This window comes from Centrocercus urophasianus, unplaced genomic scaffold (genome assembly GCF_019232065.1).
Source record: "Centrocercus urophasianus isolate 14NV4802_14NV808 unplaced genomic scaffold, USGS_Curo_1.0 seq_23, whole genome shotgun sequence".
In the NCBI taxonomy this organism is placed as follows: domain Eukaryota; kingdom Metazoa; phylum Chordata; class Aves; order Galliformes; family Phasianidae; genus Centrocercus; species Centrocercus urophasianus.
The window spans coordinates 11020735-11041498 of record NW_024884789.1 but is presented as its reverse complement, the minus strand read 5'-3'; the positions used below and the strand labels follow the sequence as shown (position 1 = coordinate 11041498).

At 45.4% G+C, this 20764-nt stretch overlaps 1 protein-coding gene across 2 annotated transcripts in view; it reads left to right on the top strand.

Annotated features, from left to right (window-relative positions):
• The window catches only part of GNB5 (G protein subunit beta 5), a 30187-nt gene extending 11015 nt beyond the window's left edge, over positions 1-19172 (top strand). For both annotated transcript variants that reach the window (XM_042824115.1, XM_042824114.1), the window contains 10 exons: positions 1988-2124; positions 3784-3825; positions 4471-4547; positions 6004-6136; positions 9804-9947; positions 13014-13105; positions 13229-13277; positions 15595-15691; positions 16608-16774; positions 17159-19172. In XM_042824115.1, the coding sequence (XP_042680049.1) occupies positions 1988-2124; positions 3784-3825; positions 4471-4547; positions 6004-6136; positions 9804-9947; positions 13014-13105; positions 13229-13277; positions 15595-15691; positions 16608-16774; positions 17159-17170 (950 nt within the window). In that variant the 3' untranslated portion in view covers positions 17171-19172. The remainder of the gene's footprint in view (positions 1-1987; positions 2125-3783; positions 3826-4470; positions 4548-6003; positions 6137-9803; positions 9948-13013; positions 13106-13228; positions 13278-15594; positions 15692-16607; positions 16775-17158) is intronic.
• The last annotated feature ends 1592 nt before the right edge of the window (positions 19173-20764 follow it).

Genomic DNA, 20764 nt, shown 5'->3' with positions numbered 1-20764 from the left:
TTAGGCCAAACCATATGCTCTATAAAAATAGCGTGTTTTATCTGGACCTTTGTAAAACCACTCGAGCTAATTACTGGCTGCAGCCGATCTATTTGTCTGAGTGCATAATTTTCAACTCTCCTGAAACAATGTCAGAGAACGCTTCAAAATAATTATCTGAGTCTGAAACCTGTGCTAAGCGGGCACAGCGTTATTATGGCTGTGGCTGGAGATAAGCGTCCTCACAGAACGTAAAAGCCAAACCAGACAATTCCACAGAGTCTCAGTTGTGTTGACATAATGGAAACACTTTGCTATTGTCTGTGAAACGTTTGTTTTTTCAGATACGTTCTGGACACAAGTGTCTTTCCAGCTGCCATAATAACCTCCCGTCCTGTGTGTTCGTGTCTTCTGATTGGATCACTGAGCAGGTTTCAGTGGGTGAAAGTAGGGGGAAAATGTACTTTTTCCTGAGTAAGCCTATAGAATAGTTTCTCAGAAACTTGTTTCTGACCTCTTATTGGGAATAGCAGGGTCAGATGGTCAGGGATGGTGGGCAGTACTTGGCTCCAGGCTGGGGGAGGCTGGGCAAGCGGAGATTTCAGGCAGAGCATTGCTCTGGCACAGCCCACAGGGCTGGTGGTTTTGAAAGACAACTCTTAAAAATCTAAACTACTTGAAATCAGCCTCTGCCTTAGGCAGAAATTTCTCCCCTGACCCTGTGCCAGGGATTGATCTTAAATGAAGGACGCCTGCAGCTGTTCTAGAAAAGTGACAAAGGGTAAAGCAGCAACGTTGCTCTTGAGCAGTCACCTGTCCCACAAGGCGTGGAGCAAGGCTCTGAAAAGCTTAACATTTCATCTGCCAGCTCATTAAAGCATGTGAGCTTCTGCGTTTATTTCTAAAGATTTGAGTCAGGCATTGACCCCTTAGCTAGCAGCAGCTGTGTTATATTATCTTTCATCATGGGCAAACATGACATGGGATAGCACTGGATCCTATTATCATAGAATGGCCTAGGTTGGAAGGGGCATTAAAGCCCATCCAGTTACAACCCTCCTGCTGTGCTGCCACCCACCAAACCAGGCTGCCCAGAGTCCATCCAGCCTGGCCTCCAGCACCTTCAGGGATGGGGCACACACAGCTCTGGGCAGCCTGTGCCCAGGCTTCACCGCCCTCTCAGTGAAGAATTTCTGCCTAATATCTAAATCTAAATTTCCTCTCTTTTTGTTTAAAGTCATTCCCCCTTTTCCTATCACTGTCTTCCCCTGTAAAAAGTCAGTCTCCCTCCTCCTTGTAGGCTCCCTTCAAGTAGAGGAAGGCTGCAATAGGTCTCCCTGGAGCCTTCTCCAAGCCCAACACCCTTCTTCACGGGAGAGGTGTTCTGGCCCTCTGATCACCTTCATTTCCCTGCAGTCAGAGCTGTGTCTTGGCCTTCAGGACTCCCTTGGCCACCAGCAGAGCTGGCATAGCAAGAGGTCTCTGGTAGCTGGTACCTGTATCACACTGAGTCTCACACCCAGAACAAGCATTTTACAGTGAAAACTTCTGAGATTTGATGCTTATCCCCTTCTTTGTATGATTTGTTCCTTCAAGATACAGCAGTGATCTTCAGTTCTGCTGAGCACCTCAGGGTATGCATTAGGCTGGGGATGCTCTTTCAAGCCACAGTCAGACTGAGGGTTTCCCTCAGTCAGTGAGAGGGAGGAAAGGGGTGAGTAATTGATTTTCCAGTTATACTTGGAAACGATAGCGTGCAAGTGCTTCAGCTGCTACAGCCCGGGAATTCAATTTGTGAGTGAGTTCATCCATATCTTTATTTGGTGGATATATTCATACACCTCCCACCTTGGTTTTATCATCTGCTAGTTCTGAGGCAGATTTTGTTGTCCTGCATATAGGCTCGTGTTTCTTGGATTAATTCCTCTAAGTGACGTTACTCACAAATGCGAAGGTTTTCTGTGGCAGAACTTCAATGCAAGGTTCCCTAATCATCTGCTGTTTGCAGTTCATCAGGTGGCAGAGCGTGTGGAGGCACTGGGCCAGTTTGTGATGAAGACCAGAAGGACCCTGAAGGGCCACGGAAATAAAGTTCTCTGTATGGACTGGTGCAAAGACAAAAGAAGAATTGTGAGCTCTTCCCAGGTATGCCACTGGATGGGTGTTTTTCAAAGACAGTGTTGGACACTATACAGATCTTCTAGCTGTCCTATGTGCTGCTCTTTTCAAGTGATACCTTTGCACAATGTTTTCACTGTGCCCTTAATGCTGTACATTGCAGCATATTTGTTCAGAGAGCACAAATCTGAGCATAACTACACACTAATATCCGAAATGTTTCTTCTGCAGTCATATGGAGTTTTTCCCTGTATTCTCTAGTGCAAAAGAAAATAGATAGAATTCATCTGAGGCGAATGCATACTTTTATTGCCTTGGTCTTTACAGACTTAATGTTTGGTAATGATTTCAATTGATGTGTTAACATAAAACAATCAGGAAAAGGGAAGGAAGTAATATTAATGCTTCCAGAGACTTCTGTGTGCAAACATTTTTTCCACAATCTGTATGATTGGTGTGCCCTTAAAAGCCTCAAACAATCTGCCAAAGTTACTGCATTTACTCGGGCATTTTGAGACTGTCCTACCACCTGCTCAAGCCCAGTCTCATGAGCTGTAGGAGGTAATGAGATAATTACTTTCTAGATCCCCTGGTTCATTGTGTACCCCGTATGGCAGTAAGTGAGCTCACTGCATCACACAGCTGTTCACTGACCTGTATGAAATCTGTCAGGGGTCTCACCAGAGGGATAAAAATAGGCAATCTACATTGCAAGCCACCTTCAGTTACTGTGAGATTTTTTTTACCATTCATGGTGATTCCAGCAAAGAGAATCAAAGTTTAAATAATTAATGTGATGGCTTTTTTTACTGGTTAAAATGCCACTGTGTAAATGAAAAAGCGAAACAGTGAAGTTGTAATGCATTTTGTCTCCATTTCTAAGAACTGAAATGAATCCAGATACAGCAACAATTCCTGTTCACCAATAAACATTTCAGTTTCATGAAGTGGGGAGGATAACCAATGTGATGCACTTAAGGCAAAGTAACTGGCATGATTGTTGCTGGCATACACAAAGCGGTTAAGTTACTCTCAGTGGAGTGTTGTTACGATTGCTATTCAGCTGATTGTGGCAGTGGATAATTGAAGTAAGTGTAGCAAGAAATAAAGAGGAAAATAGAAAAAGACAGGAAAGAAAGATGAATAAACACTGCGGTGTCCATAAATGATTCTGTGCGTGTTGCCAGCTGGGAAAATGACTTGTAATACAGGTCACCTCTTGTATTTGTAAGGCCTTGCACTGAGCCACCAATAGGTTTTACATGGGAGAAGTGTCTGTTTTTGCAGATGGTGATTGCAGGCTGGGGCAAACACATTGTGGCTGAAAGGAGGCAAGTGAGTGCTTGGTAGCAATGGCTTCTTGAGGTGGTTCCATTCCAGCTGTGCTCTGCAGACAAAAGGAGTTCTCATAAACATGCTTGAGATCCCTTTTAAAAAGAGATCAGTCTTTAATCCAACACCAGTAATCCCAAAGAAATAGAATTTTCTTTTTGTTAAATAAATAACTAGCACTAGTGAGAAGCATTTCCTTGGTGCTTCACTGCAATCACTGTAATGTTGTTAAGATGGAGACACAAATGTCTTGAAGTAACAGACTGGGGGATAGAAATGAGCAACAGAATTTCCCCCAAATTTGGGAAGTAAGCTGACAGTTGTACCTCTCTCTGTTTGTGTGTTTTCATTTAGGATGGGAAGGTGATTGTGTGGGATTCATTCACTACTAACAAGGTAGGTGAAAGTCAGCAAAGGTCCAATTTCTGTGCATAGGGCAAACAACAGTGGGACACAGTGGAGTTCTGAAGGGCAAACAGGTGGCACAGGTGACAGCAGGATGATGGAACAGCCTGCAAGCCTCCACCAGCACCTCAGAGCAAAGAGCCTACACACACCATCTCCCTTCACCTGTCTCTGAGGAAAATCCCCATCAGGGCATTGTTATTTGTCATGGTCTGCAGCATGTACCAATCCAGTCCTGTCACTGATGGGATGCCCCTGGGCTGGAGGAAAAGCCAGGCTAGTTAAATGGAAGTCTTCCCTGAGTAGCTGCTATGCAAGGTGCCATGTGTGATCACCAGGGATTCTTAGCCATGGTGTTCACTGTGATATGATGATACTGGTTCTCCAAGCCCTGTCAGGGCTCTCCGTTCTTCAGACAGCTGTGAAAATACAGCTTGTTTCTAACTCACCGACGTATGTACCACAGTGAAATGCACAGTGGTGCATTTACAGCACCAAATGGCCTCAACAAACATACTCTGTGTTCAGTCTGGGGCTTGTGAATAAGGTGGGAATAGTCAGGTAGCTATCCTCCTGCTGCTTTGCTGGGTTAGGGAAATAGGGATGTCTAAGTTTTAAAGAGATTCTGTGTTTCAGGAACACGCCGTGACGATGCCGTGTACCTGGGTGATGGCATGTGCATATGCCCCGTCTGGATGTGCCATTGCTTGTGGGTAAGTTTCCAGTTTCCCCAGCTACTTATGCAGAGAGGCTTGATTTGCAGGAATCTCCTGGTGCCTTCACAAGATGCCGACAGAAGCTTGCGTGCCTTGATTGTGGATGGGAGGATTATATTCAGTGCCTCTGTTTCTAGTCCCATAACGGCTCATCCATTTTGTCTCCACTGACTTCAGTGCAATAACATCTGTTGTATAAGCATGGTAAATAATCCTCTTTCAGCATTTATATCATGGGTTAGGAATTCTGCATGCATGCAAGTTCTCTGTTCCAATTTGTGTGCATTGGATATATCTTCTAAGGGAGAGTGGTTTTAACCCTATTCTTTCTTTGCTCTCTTTCTTCTACGAGGTAGAGAGAAAAGTTGGATGATAAGGATTATCAGCACATGAATAGATCTTGCCAAGATGGAGTGGGGGGAAGTGACCTTGTCCCTGATAATTGTCTTCAACTTTTCTGAGGGCTCAGGTTTGGAAAAATTGAGTTTCTGCAGGAGAGAAAAAAAAGAGAGAAGTTGGCAAGAGATCTTTTCAAAAGGGACTGGGTGGATCAGACAGACAAAGTAAGCTCGGGGCAAGAGAAGGAAACAAAGAGAGACTTTACTGTGCAGCTTGCAAATATAGAAAAAAGATTCCATAAGTGTCTGTGGAGATGAAGTGCAGAAATTGCATGACTTTTACTATAACTTGAAGAATGACAAGGAACTCTTGTAAGAGAGACAGGGGAGACACAGTTGCATCGCACCACCTAGTTCTGTGTTTCTGCTGTGGCACTGGTTAAGTGCTGTGCAGTTAATAAAAGGCACAAAGCAAGCACCTGCTGGATTCCTGGTGATCCAGAACCAAGGCATGGCTGAGCTACCCCAGCTTTAGAAAGGTATCAAGGTGGGCACAGCTGGCCAGGGAGACACAGCTTGACTGGTGTGACTGGCCAGGAGGGGCACACCAGCTGCAGGGGTAGGTGTTCTGGTGGTATTTTTCCAGATTTTCCAAAAGACCTTTTCTTCACATCCACTATTTGCTATACTGTCTCTTCCACAGGAGTTATATCAAATTTATTAATGTACATAAATAATGATGTTTTAAAGGCTAATACAGTGACAGATGACAGAAAAATGGCACTCTGACTGAATAGAAAAAATTAACCCTGAAGTGACTGTGTCACCTTATAGCTCTTACTTTTGTAAGGTTTAGTTCAGTGCCATTTATAAACTTGATGAGGGTAAAAAATAGTGAGCCTCAGCTGTTGATGTGCTGTAACGCAGCCAGGCTGGTGAGGCAGCTGGGCTTCTCCGCACGTGAGGTCCAGGCCAGCACAATACAGGGAAGTTGGCGCTTAGGAGGATTTGGTAGCACAGCACTGACAGGTGGTTTCCTTCGTATCACCACTTGCCTTTTGTTGTTGCAGTTTTAACCAGTTCTCTCTGTTATTTGCTATTATTACTCTCTCCAGTGGCCTGGACAACAAGTGTTCTGTGTACCCTCTGACATTTGACAAAAATGAAAATATGGCTGCAAAGAAGAAATCGGTTGCAATGCACACAAACTACTTGTCAGCCTGCAGCTTCACTAACTCTGACATGCAGGTAAATGCATCCCCTGCCCACTGCCCACTGTCCAGCAAAGCCTAACATGAGCCACACTTGTATGCAATGCAGTAACCTTCCCTGCACAAGAGGCATTCAGCAGCCAGAGCCATATCCTGCCCCATGCAGGGCTGCTGGGACACTCGGGGGCAATGAACGTGCTGCAAAAGCTTTTGTAACAGCTGGTAACAGCCAGTGGCCAGGCTGTTGTGTCTGTGTCCTGCAAAAGCCTGTGTCTTCGGCAGAGAATGTTTGCTGGTACCCTCTGTGTTCTTTGCTCACTGGCTCTGTGCTGCCTTATGCTTTTAGGAGCTTGAACTAATGTAAATAGTTGAAAAAAATCCAACACCAGTTCAAGTAGAACTAGGCTGGGTGTTTGCTTTGCCAGCTGGTGTAGTGTGCATTGTTGCCTGCTTTGTTGTGGATGTCCAGACAACTTTGCTTTAATTCTTAGTATTTTTGAGCTCAAGGATGAGTACACAGAGATTCATCCTTGCCATGGTGTGTTCTCTTGAGGGAAGGCAGTGATGTTTTCCCTGTCTCACAGATGGAAGGCTGAGCACAAAGAGCAGTGAGTGCTCAGGGTCACTGTGGGACTCTATGTCAAAGCTAGGGACAAAACACAGATCATCTGGAACCAGACTGGTCTCCTCCTGTAGTGAATATCACACTCCTTTCTCCAGAAACAAAGGACTATGAAAGGAGCCAGGGTAATCTCCCTGCCCACTCTGGTTTTCAAATTTGTATTGAAATTCTATTCAGTGCACTCAGGAAGAAAAGAAAAAAAATAAAAGAAAGAAAAGAAAGCAGAAGGGAGCATTTAAATCATGCTCTGTGTCAGCAGAACTGCTGGAAAGAGAATACCTTGTTCCCCTCTTGCAGATATTTAGAGCTCTTCTGAAGGAAATACCAGCTCTGATTGCTTCTATTTCAAGACATGAGATGCCCAAAAGTATGTTGTTATTTGCCAGTCTGCCATTCTGTAATGACTCTGAGGTGCTAATTCAGGCTGATTGTCATGGAAACAAGTGGTGGAGGTACCAGGCTCGGGCTTGCTCAGCCCTGACCTCACCGTACAGGAGCCCTGCATAATTGGAAGGGAGTCTAAATGACCTGGAATGGCTGTGATGAGATACAAAACCAGTCATCTTTTTTGTTTTCTTGTCCATACCTATGTGTGTCAAGATTTAAATCCCATGAAAGGAAAACATTTATGTATTTTTCATAATAAAAATGGAAGGAAAAATTAAAAAAATAGGGTTTTTTTTTCCTCCTTATTAAATACAGCAAACTGTGCTGATATGCTACACCACAGTGGATTAAGATATTTTATATTCAATGATTCTGAGATTTTTCTGAAGAAATTTTCTTGTGATTGATAGGCATGTGCTTTTAAGTGACTGTTTACAGCACTGTATGTTACTATTTAAACAAATACAAGCAAATGGCTTGGCTAAGCTTCTGTTAGAACACTGTTATATAGGGCATCCCAGAGAACCCCACATTGTTTCTCTTTTCTCCCTTTAGGTAATGGCCTAAGAATTAAAATCATGCAGTAATTCCAAGGCTGCAGTGTGCAACAGGACACTGCAGCTCTACTTTCCTGGCAGTGCCACTGGAGGACTTGCCCTGTCACCTGTCCTGGAGCAGCCCTGGGAAAGAGCACAACTCCCCTAGTGCAGAGCTCCATAGCAGCCAGCACCCACCGCCAGAGCTGCGAGTGCTGCTATTCTGCCTCAGCTGCTCTCTGAACCTACACTCAGTTTTCAGAATGAATGTTAGGAAAGGATCTTAGAAACTGGTGTGTCCGTGGCATCTGGTGAGAGGTGGTTCATCATTGATGAACGCCAATCTCAGGCTGCACAGGTGCTGAAGGAGGAGGTGCCATCGTTGTTCTTCATCATGTTGCCATCCCAGGCTAAGAGGAGCACTGAGCTGCCAGCTGGGCAACCACAAAACAGCCCAGGCCCCACAGATCAGTCCTGCCTGAGTGAGCTTCCCCAGCACAGAGCGCCTGGGAGCCTCACTTCCTAAATTAGGTATCTGCAGCTCTGCAGTGCGATAATGTTCCTCACGTGACGATGCTGTGTGTGTATTAATAGCAAGAGTTGGTTGGGTTTCGAGTGTTGTTCGTGGAGCAGGCAGCCATAGCACCAGTGTGACAGAGCTAAGGAGCAGGATATGACTGTGGGGAAGGCAGAGTGGCCCTTCTTGCTGCTCCCACCCCAGCGCCTGCGCTCATGGTGAGCCCCGGCGTGGCCCACTGTCCCCTGCCATGTGCAGCACTGCTTCTTGGGTGCCAGAAGGGACCCATAGTGATCATCAACTTCAACTCCGGCATTAGCTGGAGCACTGGACTGCCAACAAACCTCTACCTTATGTCTTTAGCTATTCCTATTTCCATCAGATCTTTCTTTCTTACATGTTATTACAAAAGCAAATGCTCAGATCTGGAATTTCTCACTCCTCACTCAGTACCTTCACTCTCCATCCGAGTGCAAACCATGCTCAAAATAGAGAATTCTATTAACCTAAGCTCAGAAACAGGTCAGAAAGACAATTCAGGACTTTCTTCTACTATTAACACCCCAGAATATCATTGTGACTATGCAGGAGGGTTTGGAATGGGCTGTTCTGCAGCTTTGCAGACATTTGTTTTTAGGAGGAGTTTTTGGAGCACCCGTCAAACATGATCAGTGTTTAACTTTTATGCAACTCTGCAAATGGTTTCATGATCGTATGATCATTTTCTTGTTAAGGACTATTTTCTTTTTAATCTCTAATGGGATCCTTGAGTTTCCCCACTGAACATGATAATAATCTTTGCAGAAGATTTCATAAGGTCACAGAACTATAGAACATGCAGAGTTGTTCTGTGGTCATCCTAGTCTGTCCCATGTCTGTGCACAGAGATCTTTAAAATCTGTGACTGCATAACAGTTTTGGGTGCCAAGGGGAAATTCTAAACAACTGAACATCATCAGGCTTTAGCTGCAATCACAAGTGCTGATCACATGCTTGTAGCAGATGAGGGAAGCTGTGAGCTCTGTTTGGTCAAGATCTGTTCAAGCTTTTTCACACATAAATGGTTTTGGACAAGTGAGAGGTGATGGACTTGTCAAACAACTGTCTAGACAGGCTTGCTTCCCTTTCAGAATATCTATGTCTTAAGCCCAATTCATTGGTTTGCATCTGGTAATTTCAAGCAGAAAAAAAACTTGAGGAGTTAAGCGGGTAAACCACAACAGGCATACTTAACACCAACAGTTCTTTAAGCAGCTTGAATTCCAGCAGCCTAAAGTAGAGTTAAATACAGGGGCAGATAAAAATACCAGTCTGATTCTACCGTCCCTTTGGAGGATTTGGAAATATCAGGAGATCTCTGATGGCATCTGTTCTCCAAAACCCACTGCACAAAACTGACCATTACTGAAACACTATGTAGCTGTGTCAGTTCTCCTTTTCTATCCACTCTCACTTTTTACCTTAAAAGTTAAAAACACAAACTCAGCTTAGAATAGGATTGTTTTTATGGCTTTGATTTATTGTATAATATTTCTTGAAGTTAAAGCTGTCCTTGGCATACAGATAGGATGCCAGTAGATTCTTTGAAAGCTTGATTATCTCTCGATTTTTGTGCCGTGACTTTCCTTGCCATGTTCCATAGATCCTGACAGCAAGTGGAGATGGGACCTGTGCTCTGTGGGATGTTGAGAGCGGGCAGCTTCTGCAAAGCTTCCATGGGCATGGAGCTGATGTCCTGTGCCTGGATCTGGCTCCTTCAGAAACTGGAAATACATTTGTCTCCGGGGTAAGAAGGAGCTTCCTATCATCATATCAAGTTAAGGAAGGTGGGAGGGAAAAGACAGCAAAACAGGAGGCTTGTGATCTTATTGAAGAAGCGTTGGAGTATGCGGTGGGAGCACCACTGCAATCCTCTCATTGCAAGCAGATGTCTCAATCTGGAGTAAATTAAACTTCTGACTGTGGGGTCAAACCCACCCTCTCAGTGTGACCACGGTTATGCTTACTTAGCAGATTCCATCCCACACCAAAGCAACTCAGCCCGAGATCAAAACAACACCTCTCCCAGGAAGGAACAGGCTCAGAGCTGGAGCTGCAGGCTCATTCTGCAGACAGAGGTGTGAGTCCACCACAGCAGACACCCTTCTGCTTTTGGCTCTGTTGTGCCCAGCTCTCTGGAGCCGGGCAGGGTGTGCCAGCGCGTGCTCGGGGCACCAGTGCAGGGCTGTAAATAATGCACATGCCGCTGTGTTGCTCAACCACTCCCCAGCAGCCAAGGAGTAGCTTGGGCGCTGGCTGGACCCTTGCACAAGTTGGTGCAGAGAGATAAGGTGTGGCCACATCTTCAGCTGTTGCTGAGCCCCCTATGCTTTCCAGTGGTACAAGAAGCATTCAAAGACCTTTCGTCAGCCACATGCTGTCCGCTGCTCCCCATGCCCTGAGGAGCACACAAACCTCGCTGGGGCCACAAGACTGGTTCTGGGGAAGTATCAGGGCACCTTCCCAATGGTGTCCTGCTGCTGAAGGAGCACTGCCCAGGCAGCTGAGCCATGGCTACACAGTAAGGCACAACAAGGCATAGAGGTGAATGTGGTGGGTCTTAGCTCCTTTTTGAGGGAGTGCTGGTCCTTCCCATCTCAGAAGCCAAGCGTGCAGGTAGGAGCTATTAGGAGCTGGGAGATGAGCCCTTGCTACCAGTGACTGCTTATGGTACTGGTGATGGCACAATATGTCTTGTGCTTGCTGGTGGAAATGGCCCTTGTGCTGGAGGGTACTGTCTGTCAATCAGAGGATTCCACTTGTGCACAGAATCGCAGTCCTGTCCCTGCACGATAAATCTGGACCTCTTCAGTTACAGCTCTTTTTATCAAATTTGGCGGGCCCACCAGGAGCAAAGCCTAGCACGTTGGCTTGGTTTGCCTGCTGTTAGCACAGCTGCTCTGAAGCGTGACTGAAAGCTAATTCCATCCGAGTGCGTTTACTCCTCCCGGGCTTTCCTGCCACTGAGCTCACTTCCCAGAAAGGACAGATTCATTCTCCCTGGGAACAGCTCGGCTTATTATAGGGCAAAGAATCGCAAGCAGCTATGGTACTGCTAAGAGAATATGTCATACTTTGTCAGTATAGCAGCTTGGGCATGTCTGTGCTCACAGAGACTCACTTAACTCATGAAAAGCAAAACACCACTTTAGTGAAGGTCTGTCTTACACTGAGCTGATGCTGGCATAGCCAAAGTGGTACAACGTGAATGTACAGTGATACAGAGAGACTCCCTGTACACCAGGGCTCTGCAATACAGCAATCCTGAGCTGGAATAAGCAATGCAAATGCAACAGCATGTAGAATGGGAGCTGTTCTATATAATCTTTAAAAATCACAGCATGACTTATAGAGCTGGGTGAGCTCAGGGTTGAGCCCCAGGCTGTTGTGCCCTTGGAGCATTGCTCCTCGGGGCGAGGTGGGTAGCACTTGTGGAACCGTCTCTCCACAGATGCTTGCTGGTTTCTCCTTCAAACCTTAGCAGTCAAAGCAGCGGCTTGTCAGTTTGGTCTTGGCCCCAAACTCCCAGGGAGGTCAGTAAGAATGGTGCACATGGGAGCAATGCAAAGGGCTAGGCTAGGGCTGTGGCAGAGCTTCTGAGGGAAATGTGCTGAATCCAAAATGTTCTCAATGCAGTGTGGTTTCGCCTACACAGAAACTGCAAGTTGGTATGAAGGAACATTTTAATAATGAATAACTTAAATAATGACATCATTGGTAAAAAGCTGGGATTTCATTTTACAGGAGAGTTTAAAAAAATAAAGAGACGCTTGAACTGTGAAGAGAGTTAATTTAACCAGCAATTACATTTGCTTAAAAATAAATAATGTGTGGCACAGTCTGCTGAGCAGCATGCTCCAGCACAGCAGGAGCAGCAGCTGCCTGGGCTGCTCTGTGCTTCCCATACAGCATGGAGGCAACAGGGACCCTTTTGGAGAGGCTGAGTCACCCCCAGAGCTGAGCCTACCTTATGCCTTTCCCCAGCTGGGTTGTGTTTATTAAAACCTCCCATCACTCTTAAAAGAAAAGTCTATGCTCTTTTTCTTGCTGCTGCTATTGTGACAGCAGTGAAACACTGCAGCTGAGAGCAGGACCAACTACATGCTCCTGCAGGTATGAGAGGGTCCATTACTGAGGACATCACTGGTGCCAAGCACCTCTTAGGAAGCACTCAGTCCTTTCAAAGTACAGCTTGGGTGGCTTAGAGCTTGATGATGAGCTGAAATGCTGTCATGCTTCTTTTCTCATCCAGCCTTGCCACTGAGCACGTACATGCTACAGGTCATGGCAGGAGTTAACTGGTTTGGCAAGAGACATTTTCAGTTTCAGTGTATGAAAAGCATTTATCATAAAACTTTTAATGCTGGGTATTAATATTTATGTAGAGCATGTGAAGCAGTAAGGGAATGAGTCAGTCATACAGCTCTGCACCACAGGGAGACTGCAGGTGCAGTGGCAGCATGAGCAGAGCAGGGCACTGAGTGCTGGTCAGTGTGAACACACCCTGCCCTGTACACAAGGGCCCCTCTCCCTCTGACCTCGCTGTGCCCCACAACAGCACTGCCCCCATGCTGCTCTGCAGCACCCGCTGAGGTGCCAGCCCTCGTGGCACACTGCCCTCCTCACTGCAGATGCATCAGGTTCTGGGGTACCAGTGTGACAGGTTCTGGGGCTGCTTTGCTGGTTAATTCCCCTTGGAGTTGTGACGTTCAGAGCCCTGTGAGTGTAGCTGGTTTTGAACACATGTATTGGATACACGAGGGGTGCATGTCACTATCTGTACAACTGTAGTGAGTTTCTTTTGTCTTGATAGGGATGTGACAAGAAAGCCATGGTGTGGGACATGCGGTCTGGTCAGTGCATCCAGTCATTCGAAACCCACGATTCAGACATCAACAGCGTCAGGTCAGTGTGTTTGTGGGAGAGGACACACTTGGGATGCTGAGCCATGCATTGCTTCTGTTTTTGAAGCCTGATCTCATCCAAATAACGTAATGTGTTCTGCCTCTTTTTTTCACTCATGCACAGATACTACCCAAGTGGAGATGCTTTTGCCTCTGGTTCAGATGATGCCACGGTACGTTGATTCAGCAGCATAATTCAGAGTTCTGTTGCCTCTCAGGTCAGATTGTTCTAAAAGTCTAACCACAGAAATCTGCCAGTGGCTACGCTGGGCCTGCAACACCAAAGTTAGGGAAGCAATAAGACTATAATATAAAAATATTAAATACTGTGTATATAAAAATGTCTAGTAATGCTTTGTAGGTCACCATTGCAAAGTTTTCTACATGAGGTACTGCCCAAATCTTAATTTCAGATTTTCTGTGTTTTGAAGTTTCATGATCAAAATTAGCTGTCTTACTAGAAGAGATTTGGCTTCATATAGTTAGCCACAATCAATGTAGAAAGAACCAGATAAATCCTGCAGCCGATCAGAGGCAGCAGCACAATGCAAGGGAACACATGTGCATGTCACAGCAAGCAGAGGGGCTGTGGGGTTGGCATGGAGCTGTGCACATGCAGCCAGTTGGCCTCAGCAGCTCTGTGCATCCTGAGGGCAGTGAGCAGGCTGGCCCCCATGTCCATCTCCTCCCTGCCAACCTGACTCACTGTAATGAGTCACTGCATCCAGGGCATCCTAGTGATACAATAGCCCTTCTTGGATCTTATCTGTCTATGAGTAAGCTGGTAGGAGGACACGGTATGTATTGACTGGTAATGTTAGACACGTAAATGCAACTGGAGAGCAGACCTTCAGGAGGCACCCGACACCCTTCTGCTTTGTCAAACATCACACTGAGTGCAGGAGGGTGAAGAACCTTTCTGAGATACATTGGCCTAGAAGCATGTTTTGAGTCTGCTCCAAAACTGGCTCACCTCAACAGAACCATTCCTGTTTTCTTTTCTGGATGTGTGCACTGCTTTTTAGGTTTTAGAAGCTTCTATTGTAAATTAATACCTCCAGCTGTACGGGGAGCCCAGTGCATCTCTGCACATTTGGTTGTGGTACTGTGAACATTTAAGATGCTGAGAGAGTGAGAAGAAATTGTCCATTGTTAAATTCCAATTAGAGTGCTTTCTTTTGATTCCCAGTACCACAAGCTTGGCTCCTGTTTGTACTAATTATTTTGACCTGATGGGAGAATGGGAAATGCCGTCTTTGTCCTTTTGACAGAAGTTTTGGCAGTTTCCACCCATGTCATTTTTAAGCCAAGGGGTTGGTGTTTTCCTGTTACAGACTGATGTGCTGATGGGTATCTCTGACCTGATTGCATACTTAGGGATTTTGAGGAACACGTAGCTCTGACTGCGTGGAGGAAACCATAAAAGTGAGCTCACACAGTAGTGCTCTCACCTGAGGTGACCCTTACTGCCTATCAGGACAGTCTGTCAGAATTATTCATTCACGGAAACATGGCCATTTCATACCTTGCAGCTTCGCACAGCCCTGCCAATGGCACAGCCCCTCCTTTATATGCAGGCTGCTCATCAGCTGTTCTTCACAAGTTAAGTCGTAATATTAAGAAATCCAGCTGGTCAGGGCTTGCTTAAGCTTAACATATTAAGGAAGGTTTTCAGTTCAAATGTTTGAAAAGTGCTTTGTGATTTCAGGGCTAACAGATTGCCATTGTGAATGGCAATGAAATCTGGTCTGTCTATGCATTCTTTCCATGTTAAGCAAGCCAAAGTGTGCTGGGAGATGATAAGGGTTTTAGAGTGAGTGGGGATTTTCCATAAGAAATGAAAACCAAGGATCTGTATGAAAAATGTATTATCTCACCTAAATTATTTTCACGTAGGTTCTTCAAGCAGACAGACCTCATGTTCAGCCAGAGGCTGCTTGCTGTCCTGTCTCATGGTGCAGAACAGCATTGAGGCAGCCTCCATGCCAAGGGACCGGCCTTAGCACCATACCATGTGGGCAGTATTAACAGAGCTGACTGGAGGTTTAATTCTGTGTCTCTGAAGCTCCTGCTATGGCTGAAATGTTCATCTTAGAGAGTGTGCCAACAGCCAGTAAGTAGGCAGCAGGATACCCTAACACAGAAAACCACAGAGGGGAAGCAAGAGAGTAGGCTGGGAGTGGGAGAAATTCCAGGAAGCATCCATGGCCCAAAACAAAACTGCTCTCTTTATATCAAGGCAGGAAGGAGATGTACAAGCAAGCCCTGCACTCAGTTTATACAAAGCTGCCTGGTTTTGTTCAGATACTCATTAGCTTCTAGAGGAGTCCCAGTTGTAGTGGGCAGAAATAACAGAAGAAGCCAAGCAGCCATTTTCTGTGATACCTGCTAGGCTGCAGGCCTTCCCACTCACATTTTTTCAATGAAAAGTGGTGGCCATTGACTCCAGTCTCCACTGTGACACATATGTTGTTTTTGTTTTAATATCAGTGCCGTTTGTACGACCTTCGTGCAGACAGAGAAGTAGCAATTTATTCCAAGGAGAGCATCATTTTTGGAGCATCCAGTGTGGATTTCTCTCTCAGTGGTGAGAACTGAACTCAGGAGGTGGTGGTATTGGTGTTGGGATGGTGGCAGAATGTCAAATTTTGTCAGTTTAACTTGACAAAGCATTTGAAAACCAATACTAAATACCAAAATCTTTCTCTGTAAATTAAAACTACTCGTTATGTCACCCAGCTGACTTTGTAGCAGTGAAAAGTATTTTCCTGGTCATGCTGAAAGCAGAAAATATTTTGCCATTAACTACAGCTGGGCTAGAATTTCACAATCATTATTAAAAATGCTTCAAAGGAAACATGAAATGTAACTTGACTATAACGCACGCTTACATAAATAGTTTATCAAAGGATAATAAATGATTAATAGAAACTCAAAGTATGTTAAAAGAGTACGAAGGCAGAGCCATTACTGTCTTTCACTGCAGATCCAGAGATGTGTGCTTGAGTCTTCTCTGCCTCCTCCCAGCCCTGCTCCAGGGGCTCCTGCAGGGCTGAGCATGGGGCGAGCTGCCCTCCACCCAGCACACTGACAGGTGTAGATGGATCTGTGCAGGTCACGGGCACCACAGCTGGTCCCACTGGGGACAAAGAATCACCAATTTGTCCACTGATTGTTCAACCATTTGTATTCAACTCCTCATGCGAAGTCTGAGCAAAGAAATGTTGGCCTTCGTTGAACGATGAAGTGCTCTCTGGTCAGCTGTCATCTGGGCTGATACCCATCTCTAATGACTAAGCAGATTCTATATAATTGATCTCAATTTTAACTATATTTTCAACTAATTAATTTTCTAATTATTTTAGTATTTAATAGGGATAACAGTGCGGCAGTGTGTGTGGGTCAGCATGGGAAGGCTGGGCTGCTGCTTGTTTCCCCTTGCTGCAGTAACAATTTGTTGCCCACTAAAGAATTTGTTTTTTGAAATTCAATTCTGTTTGTAGGTCGTCTGCTGTTTGCAGGTTATAATGATTACACCATAAATGTCTGGGATGTGCTGAAGGGATCCCGTGTATCTATTCTGTTTGGACATGAGAACCGTGTCAGCACCCTGCGGGTCTCTCCTGATGGGACCGCGTTCTGCTCAGGGTCCTGGGACCACACTCTGCGAGTAAGCATGGGGGCACCTGGCTGGTTTGTCTTAAAGGGGCGAGGGCAGGGGTTAGGACAGGAAAACTGACTCTCCAGGTTCCTTTCACTGTCTAAAGGAGGCTGTAAGAAAGAAGGGGACAGACTCTTTAGCATGATCTGTTGCGATAGGAGTAGGGAAAATGTTTTCAACCTAAAAGACAGGAGATATAGATTGGATACAAGGAAAAAATTTTTACAGTAAGGGCAGTGAGTGATGCACCGGCACAGGTTGCCCACAGAGGGGTGGGTGTCTCACTCCTGGAGACACCCAAGATGAGTCTGGAGTATTTGAATTAATTTAGTATTTAGTATTTAGTATTTAGTATTTAGTCAGTGTCATGATTGTTCAACTCTCTTTCTGCAGATCTGGGCTTAACATGAGATCCTGCATGCAGAATCCAATGAAGACTGATGACCTGGACTGCAAAAACAGCTAAAGAAGGCTCCCTGAAAATCAGATATTCATTACTCTACAAAGGGGTGACACTGAACCCACAGATCAACACAGCTAGTAGAACATAATCTGCTTGAACACATAGCAAACATAAACTTGTGGTAAAAGTTAATGATTTTGATTCTGTTTTGAAAGTATTTTATTAGAACTAGATTAGTTAATTATAAGTGGACTTTTCTCTGAAGTCGTCTGTATCATAGAAATGAGTATTTCAGTGCACATTATGTATTTATTTGCATGATTTGAGTTCCTTTTTAGAGCAAAAAAAAGATTCCTGATTTTATCAGGTTGTAGCATCAGGTTTTGGAAACATTCCATAGTGGTGCATTGAATTTTGGTGTTGAAAAGCGGGAAGAAAAGCAACTTTGATGCTTTGTGATGTCATTGTGGCTGACTGAACCATGATAGTAAGCAGAGGCCCCGTTGGGAAGGTACCGGTTGTTGTCACAAAAATGTATTTTTTGTACAGAAGAGAATCCTTTAAATCCCTGCTTTTTCCTACTGTCTTTTTAGATTGAAATAAGTATTTCGTCTCTGTTACCTGAAGATAAAGAATCTAAATATATACAAAATGATAAATGCAAAGATGAGGAATATAAACATGATTTACATAATCATGAGGTAGTATTTAACCAGTAGTTTCTTAGAAATCTTTAATTGTATCACTTGGTGAGTGAATTTTCTTTACTTAAAGGATACTACATGCTAAGCACTGAGGGATACTAAACGCTAAGCTCTAGCACAATTACACTGATGGTCAGGTCTTTTCCAACTCAGTCACAGTTATTCTATGATCATGATTCTTGCATTTTGAGCAGTTCACACCACTGGGCAAGGTAATGTAGCCTTAAATGTGCGTTAAGGCAGCATGCTCCCATTTTGAGGTCCTTGGGTAACATCAGAGCAGCACAAGTTCATGCCAATATGGGCCAAATTTAGAAGGCAAACTGCACAGCCCCTGCTTGAACAGCTCTCCTATTGGAGTGAGGCAATACAGTTGTAGCTGGGTATGAGAATGGATGGCAGCGAGCTGCTGGGGCCTGCTGTGAGCCAAATCCTGCCTGTGCAAGCCACTGGACCAAGGAGCAGCTGGGCTTCAAAGAAGCTGGCCACATTGCTTGCAGTATCCGGCTCTGTGGGTGTACAGAGATGTGGTACTAACTGGTGGGACTACCCCCACATGCAGCTGATGCTGTACAATTAAGATTTATTCAGATAAAGCTGAGATATAGTTGAGCATAGAACTATTTGTGTCTGTAAATGTATCTGCATTCATACATTGAGAGCAGTTGAGACTACAGCATGTCACTTTGCTTATATGAATGGGTGCTGAGTCCAACATGAGCAGGGATGCAAGGAGAGAAGTGCTGGATAGCTGCTGGGGGCTGGCACAGCCTGGCTTGAAGGAGGCACATCCTGAACAGATCTGAGTAAGGTTTGTGTTCACACTGGAACAGGATGAAACAAGCCATCACTGCAGTCGGCCGTGCACGTAAGTTTGAAAATATCCTTGCTCTGTTTAAAAATGGGATTTTAAAAATATACAGAGATTGTAATAGAAACAAAGTTTTCTCATTCATGAAAACATTGGGTTTCAATGAATCCATGACCTGTTAAATTAGGACACTGATATGTGTATCAGCCTTCAGTCCCTCATGAAATCTCAGTTGTTTCTGCTTCTAAAAGGCAACCCTGATGCTTTGGAATACTTGTGGCAAACAATCCCTGTAACAGATGCACTACAGAAATTGTAATGTCATATAGAGCTCACTGTGCAATATTGAGTCAATACACTGTACACCTTTGATCAAAAGATATTAATGTTTAGATAGTATTTATTGGTAAGATATTTGTTTCAAACATACTGCATTGTGTTGATACTTACGAATGGCCTAAATACAATAAATTGTATTTTGCATATTGAGAGCATGTTCTTGGTCATTTTTCTCTGTTCAGTACTTGCAATGGTAATGACTGCTTCTGTTTTTTTGGCATTTACTTGTTGCACCTTATAGCCTCTTAGGTCATTTGCCCTGCAAAACTCTAGGGCAATATCCAGATGTACCGGAAAATTTCTTCTGCAATATCTTCCAGTGATACCCACAGAGCCAGAACTGCAAGAGCAGCCCTTGGAGACAGTCAAGCCTGAGCTCCTTCTGCCTCCAGAAGGTTGGGATTCAGGTTGTGTTTTCCTTCTTAGAAGGCTCATAGCTGACACGTGATGTTTTCTTTCCAGAAATGAGACAAGAATGCGCTGGAAAATGCAGAGTATGTGTTTTGCAAGAGCCCGGGACTGTCCTCACATTGCAGTATGACACAGTGAGCACAGGGCAAGGACATGCCGCTGAGGGCCTGGCTGTCACTGCTGGGGTAAATCCTGCGTGCAGACTGTGCTGAGATGCAGCAGCGAAGCTCTCTGCTTTGGCAGCGGAGCAGAGTCGTGCTGGGACTCAGCTGTCCCTACCTTCCATGTAGGTTTTGCAGTCAGCGTGCAGGTTGCTTGTGGAAGTGCTCAAAAAAAAAGCATCTCAATTTAGGCTTGTTTCATTTCCTTTCCTTGGAAGAGCTGGGGAAGTGCTGAACCAGCCTATCGCAATGACACCAGTGCCCACACACTGCCACTCACAGCAGCGATGCAGGCACCGGGTCTTGCACGGCTGTCCCTGCAGGGAGAAGGCCCGGGGTCTCATATTTGAGGGCCACCGCCTCCAAGTGCGAGTGCGAGGGAGCGGCAGTCACTGTCAGGCGGCCTCCTCTTGCTGAACAAATGCCGTATAAACAGGAAGGGTGGAAGAGGAAATTGCCGGACCGATGGCAGCCTCTCCCTCTGGTCCCCTGCCCTGAGGAATGCAATAGGAAATTCCTGCTCCAGGATTAACAATCGTAGGGAAAACCCGAGTTTAAAAAGCAAAAAGCCCTGCCTTTTTTTTTTAAAAAAGCAAAAGCTGTGCTGCCTTCCAGTTGCAGCTCCAGCACATAAACACAGACCATATTTCCCTGGTTGAAAGCAAAACAAAAAGCACCAAATATGGGGATGCAAAATGAAGAGTTTGCCTTAGTGGTGGCTCTGAGATCAGGCCGCTCTCGATAGCGATCTGAGAAACTACAACAGGATTGAGTCCAGCTCTATTTTTAGTTTCACTAACGGGGCTCAGCGGGGATGGCTGCGTGAGAACGCACAACTCATCCGTAGCGTTGCAGAGCTGTGCGGCAGTGCAGCCGTCCCGCACGGGCACTCAGGGCCTTGAGAACTGTTACTGAGCAGCAACACCTCGGGCTGCTTTTGTTCTCTGCCCTTTCATCAGCTGTAGCGAAGCGTCCCAGTCCCACGTCCCAAGCGCCGTCCGTTTGCCTGCCGCAATCCGGCTGCATCTCTTCGACGGACACAAACAGCGCCCGTTCCACGGCCCCGCAGCCTGGAGCCCTTCGGGAGCGACCAGCAGGCCGGGGACGCCGCCGGGGAAAGCGTGAAGCCACCCCACAGCCGGCACCGCGTGCACCGCCGCGCGACAAAGG